At 36.9% G+C, this 6,351-nt stretch overlaps 1 protein-coding gene across 1 annotated transcript in view; it reads left to right on the top strand.

Moving 5' to 3' along the window:
• Positions 1–5,051: 5,051 nt before the first annotated feature.
• The window catches only part of RLF (RLF zinc finger), a gene marked incomplete at its 5' end in the record, with an annotated part of 48,557 nt that continues 47,257 nt past the window's right edge, over positions 5,052–6,351 (top strand). Inside the window, one exon of the mRNA XM_035901203.1 lies at positions 5,052–5,209. Coding sequence (XP_035757096.1) covers positions 5,052–5,209 — 158 coding nt within the window. The remainder of the gene's footprint in view (positions 5,210–6,351) is intronic.

Genomic DNA, 6,351 nt, shown 5'->3' with positions numbered 1-6,351 from the left:
CGTCTCGGGCCTGGACAGCTGGCAGCCCTTGGGAGGTTTTCTGGGGCAAGCGGGCCGCACCGCGTTTTCTCAGTGCAGTCTTGGCTCGGTTCCTAGATCTCCGCTTTTCTGTTCTTTACTTGCCTCGGGATCAAAACTGTGTTCTACCCTGGTTGAGATCTGCCGAGGAATAAGCGATGCTTGCTGGTTTGTGAAGGCCTGCAGTTCACTTAAGTCACTGAATGAGCATCTCTGCTCCAGTGATCTTGTCTGAATATTTGCTTAATGCCACTCGGGCTAAGAATCAGCAATTTCTGAATCGAGCCACTAACTTCCAGAAGAAGAGCTGAACTTGATTGAAGCTGCAGTGATAGAGATAATTTATTCTTAAATAACTTCTTTCAGTGGTTAAGTAGTTTTTGCTTCACAGTATCATTTACTGTGAGCTTTAAGGTTGAATAATTGTTGTTGGGTTGTAGACCTGTCCCTGTTGAATCTGAAGAGAATATGGTTTCTAAAAAAAAAAAAAAAAATCTGGTTTACAAGCTAGTTTAACCACGCCTCAACTGATACAGCCACTGTATTTGAATGGTGAATGGCACAATCGGATGCCAGATGAGACAAAGAATCCTACTAATGCGTTATAGAGAAGTGATGTTACCTTTCACAGTCTTCCATTTTACATCCAGAGCTTGTGTACTTTGCTGTACCATCTTGGGAGAATGTTTAGCTTTTCACTTACTGAAACAACAAAGAGTTTGATAGGTTTCAAAACTCTTGCTTCTCAAACTGCAGAATACTGCTGCTGCATACTGCTATGTATGTCCCAGGTTAAGCTTATGGTCAAGATCTGTGACCTTGCATTTACACAGAGCCCAGTATAATGTGTGTGACTTCCTCCATGTTTCAGGTTTTGCTAAAATTGTTTCCAGTGATATTTATTGCATCAGAACATTGAAAAAAATATTCAGCTAACATTTAGTAGAGGTTGTCAAGATTATCAATATATGTAGGGGTCCAGTTGCCCAGATTAGTTTGGTATACATAAAGCTCTACAGGTACTTGATCAATGGAGTTTGATGAAAAACAGTTCTAAAAACCAACCAACAAAAAAAAAAACCCCAATAAACCCTGTCCCATGAAAAAAGTAGACTTTTTTAGGTGCTGATATCAAATGGTAGTCTCATTTTAGAACACTGGTAGATAATAGAGATAAAAATGAAAAAGATCTGGTTCGGGTTGCCATCAGTTTGGGACATTTCTGATTGTTATGACCGTACACCAAGAGATAGAGTGGAAAACAGTAAATCTGTCTGTCATGCAGGAAATTCAATGGAGTATGAATTTGTGATGTCATTGTGCAGTCAAACCACTGTAGTTGGGATGTAATTTTACATCTTGGTTTCTCCTTCTGACTGGGGATGTTTGTGAATGTTGCACAGAGCCTGAGTGATAAAAATAACTTAAGGTCTGCCCCAAGTGAAATTTAAGGAGCTCAACTTAATTTTATATTAATGACTTGGCAGGTACCACTGGTATCTTGTCATAAGCTTATTAAGCTACAGCAGAACATATCTAGAGAGAAGCTGAATTTAACTGTGCTTACATATGATCTAGGGGAGTAGCTGCGATGAGGGTAGCCAAAATGTTTTAGGGCAGTGATGGATTTGCCATCCTGTGTGTACGTCTGTGGCGTGGTCCTGAAAGGCGCTCTGCTTTTCTGTGGAAGCTACAGAGGCTGTTGGAACACAAAAACCTGAATGAAATAAGTAGCTTTCCTATGCTCTGAGCTGTCTGGATGCTATGTTTTACTACATGTAAACTTGTGCTGCCATGTGCAGCCTTCCAGTCTCCTCCTGGGAGTGATGCTGGGTGGCATGATTTCCTTGAAGATCCCTATTTTTGAGCAGGGGACTAAGACTGGTGTGCAGGATAACACAGCAAAGAAACACATTAAGCTTAAATAGTGGGTTAACTCTGCAACTTTATGTTGTACAAGAGTGAATGCTTTGCGTGTTCACTTCAGGAAAAACATGTCTGTTGGGGAGCTCATTACATACCTCAACAGCCAACTAGAATGAACAGTGTGTGTTTGTGTTTGAGGTTGTGCTATCTTAAATATGAAAAACAGTTATCAGTAAAGCAGAGGTTGTAGGATATCAAAGCATCCCATCTGCTAATACGCAGCACTATGGCTTTCTGAAATTATTAAAGATGATGCAGTCGAGGACTATCAATTGCAATCGGGTATGTTTAAGAAGAGGTGGAAGGTTTTTTTCTGAAACAGAGACTTAAAGCTGTAATAACAGGTCAGGCAACTTGGACATGTTAAAATTGTTTCTGAGAAAAAAAAATGATGGTTTAGAAGAAATGCAGCTAAGCAAGTATTGCAGCATTGCAGGACATGAGAATCTATGTTGTGTGGAGGATCTAGGCTGGTCTGTAGATCATGCAGGTTATGTGTGGTAGATTGTGGTAGGTGGGTGTGTGTGGCCTCTGCCCTTCTCACCCCACTCACCAATTAGATGTGTTACTGGAACCAAAGGAAGGGTAAAGGGATAGTGGGTGTGTGTTACCCAGACTTAAAATGTTTGAATACTCTCTTCAGGTAATTAGACTGTAAGGTAGTAACTGCTTATAAATTGACTGTCTGTTAAGCACGTAGATTATATATTTCTGACAAGTTAAAAATTGTCTTATTTTATCTTGTATATAGACTGCCAGGAAAAGTCTGTAGTGAACTACTAAAACTTCTACTTAGATTGCTTGTGAACTAGCAGAAGGGCTTTTAAAAGCCTCTGCAATGTAGTTACTGTGTTGTGCTTACTTGTCAGTATGCTAATACTAATAGGATAATAGCGTTCAAAACTATGTATCTTTGATTTTTCAAGCTATCAGTAAGTCTCTTGTCTTGAATCTGTCTTATACACTGAAACCATTATTGCTTATCTATTTGAGAAGTTTATGATAAATGGCTACTCAACAAATTGCTAATATTAGCTTTGATCTCAATACCAGGATTGCACTCAAGCAAGAGTGCCATGTTACCTAGTAAGTTTATTTAATCTTGGGAAATACTCTACTGTGTTTTATGGTTTACAGAAACCAGATATTTTGTCAGACGCTTAGACCATAAACTAATTGAGTACTAAATTTGGCTTTTTAAGTAGATTAGTTTAAATGTATGTATTTTTAGAAAAGTGCAGAGATTTGTATGTTTGATCATCTATTTCTGTAGTCACTGTAATGACAGCGTTACTGCTGGGCTTACTAAAGAGATGACTTTATGATGGTCATCAACTGAGTGTCTCTAGAGGTCAAAACCAGCCTTTGAATGTAATTTAATGCTTCTAATGTCATATATAATTTGAGTTATATTATCAAGTCCTTCATCAGTCTGTTAGAGAAGCACTTAGACTGGTTAGTTACTAGTCATTCATTGCCTCTGCCACATCTCCTGCTGTGTTTAAGGATGATTTCTGTAAACTTCCAATCTTCCCTTCCCCCACCCTCCTTATGTCTTTATTAATATTGTGTAGGTTTTTGGAGAGTTTGTAACTTTCATTTACTTAAGAGTTATATTACTGTTACTGAGTTCTAGAAGAATAATCTACAAAACAATCTTTTACTGATTCTTAGATGATATTTTATAGGGTTTTTTTCCTAAAATATCACACATGATTGTGCCAGTTTAGTGGATGTCTGCATTTTTTTTTTTTTTTTTACCCTAGGGCTAGTATTGTATAGTTAGATCACTGACATAACACTGGATATTCCACAAAACTGTGTAGCTGGCCACTTATTTCTTGTTGTGTTGGAAGTTAGGCTTTGTCTTAGAAGTTTCTGGCCATTATAATGACTGCACTTGGTTTTAGTAAGGTCATTGCAGGGTCTGTTCAGTAGTGTCCTCCTTGCAGTCATAATCTGATATTATGATGTATTTATTGAAGGTGGTAAAATAAATCAGTTGTGTCAGAGTCCCATCTTGAAGTGATTTGAAGCCTGATATGACCTGATCATCATCTTAGGACAATTTGGCTTGTATTGAATTATGGGGTAGGGTACTCTGAACCTTTTTTCCATACAGTCTTGGCCCTAAGGTTTCCACAAAGCCCAGTTTTTTTCATTGTTTTTAGTTTTCTTTGCAGCTGGCCTTAATGAAGATTGGTACCTTGTTTGGTCTGTGAAGGATGCAACATGAGAGAGGAATTGTAACTCATAAGAACACAAGCATAACTGGTCTGGAATTGTAGGAGGGCGTGCATACAGAGAAGGGATGTTACTTGTGAAGCAAGATGTCAGTAAAGTTAAGGTGACCTTAGTTCAGTGCCCTGCTTGCTCTCAATGTTACTTTATAACCTGTAGGAAAATAACATGGTAGTGTAGTGAAGTTTTAAAAAGACTGGGAGATACTGCTGCCATCCCTGTGATGATTTTTGAAACTCATTTTGATTTCTCTTAAAACTGGGTGGATTTTACACTGCTGCTTCAGTACTGTGCCTGGATAATGTAGGATTGCTATGGTCAAGTAATAAACTAGTGTAATTTTGCATTTGAAAAATGACTACTAATGGTCTGATCTGGGTTTTGTATCCTGTTCTAATGGCTTCATGTTTGCTGTATGGGTAACGCATGTGTCTTTAAGACCATTATTCCAGCTGTATTATTTTAATCTTGAACTTCTTGCCTATTTTTCTGCAGTCTCACTAGTAATAAAGATTCCAGCGTTACATATGTGGGTCTGTTTCCATAGCAGTTACACAAAAGGAGCTGAGTGCAGAACATCTCCCTGAATTTTTAATTCAACAGTTCGCATTTCTGCTGATTGCATTTAGCTTACTCCCTAGTAGAAATTCTGATAACTTCATCAAAACAATAAAATAAATGAAAATATTTTTGAATAAAAGGCAGAACTTCTGTTGAGAAAAGCTATCATTTTTACTCTGAAGGAGATTTAAAAACTTCTCACTTCCAGAATTCTTCCACTGTATATGCTTGATATTGTGTAATGATATTCGGTTTTTTAGACAAAAGCATGTTATGAGAACTTCTAATGATAACTCATTTTCTTTCAGACACTACTTCAGTATGCTGGCAGTCGGGGTGCATCGGAAAGTATTTTACCTTTTTTGGAAGTATATCGAATCTCCATCCAAAGCTTTGCTAATGCACGACCTTACTTGACTACAGAATGTGAAGATGTTCTTTTGGTACTTGGCAGGCTAGTGCTGTAAGTTTTAAGTTGGTAATTAATATTTTAAAACAAACAAACAAAACAACTACTTTATAAATGGAAGGGCAAGTTGTTGAAATAATGTAATACTTAATTTGACAACTGTATTTATGATTTATTATCCAGTTAATTACTTTAATATTTTCTAAATCATACTACAAAAATGTACTTGAGCATTTTGTTAATTAATGTGAGCAAGTGATAAGGGTTTATTCTTCTGTGTTTGGATAATCATGCAGGTATTAGGAAGGTTCTGTTCTTTCTTAAACATTCTGAAAAATTATTATTATTAATTAATAATAATATCTGCAGAAGAAGCTTAGTGTGGTCCTCATTAAACAGAAGCTTTAATATTAGACCTTCATGCATGGATTAATAAACCTGTATCATTTGCTCTGTAGCTGCTGCTTTTGTGTGTCCTCTCACCTGTAATGTGAGGTAGTTCTGAACATGTCCCTTTCTGAAAAGGATAAGCTGGTTTGTATTTATGGCAATATAAGTTGTTCGTGTGGGCTACTGCTATAGGATAGCAATACAGAGTAGAGTAATTCAACCTGAGCTCTTTGACAAGCGTCTAAAGACATGGCTTAAAGCACAGTGATTCTTCAAATAATAGGGGACTATTTTACAGTCCATCAGCTAAGTTGGAATAACTTGTAGTTCCTCAGTCTGTTTTAAGTGCAAAGCAGGTATCTGTAATTTAAGAGTGTAGCCTGAGGGCTTTGACATACATTGGAGTATAATCAGTTAACACTTAACCTGAGAAGGATAACTTGATGCCTGATAACTGGTCATTCCTTGCTGGTAAGGTTTCCTTTTAGGGGGATGGGTAAAGATATAGAACCTTGAGTATAAAGATCATCATAGAATAAAAGTAATTCTGTGACAGTTTTCCAATGGGTTATTTTTTTCTTTGTTATCAGTAGCTTACTTGCTTTGTGGTCTGAAGTCAAGTTTTTGAGAAGGATTGTGTGATGAACTCCTTAGTCAAATGGTTTTTTTGTAATGTACTAACTTGCGATATAAATCAACAGCTCAGAACCAGGTATCTCTGTATGATATTTTGAATATTTTTTTGAGTTGAGAAATATGTGAACTAGAAGTGATTTTTTTCTTTTTTTTTTTTTTTTTTTAACCTT

Source organism: Egretta garzetta, unplaced genomic scaffold (assembly GCF_000687185.1).
Source record: "Egretta garzetta isolate BGI_Z169 unplaced genomic scaffold, ASM68718v1 scaffold368, whole genome shotgun sequence".
NCBI classification, from domain to species: domain Eukaryota; kingdom Metazoa; phylum Chordata; class Aves; order Pelecaniformes; family Ardeidae; genus Egretta; species Egretta garzetta.
The sequence above is the reverse complement of the archived record's forward strand: the minus strand, read 5'-3'. Positions and strand labels throughout refer to the sequence as shown.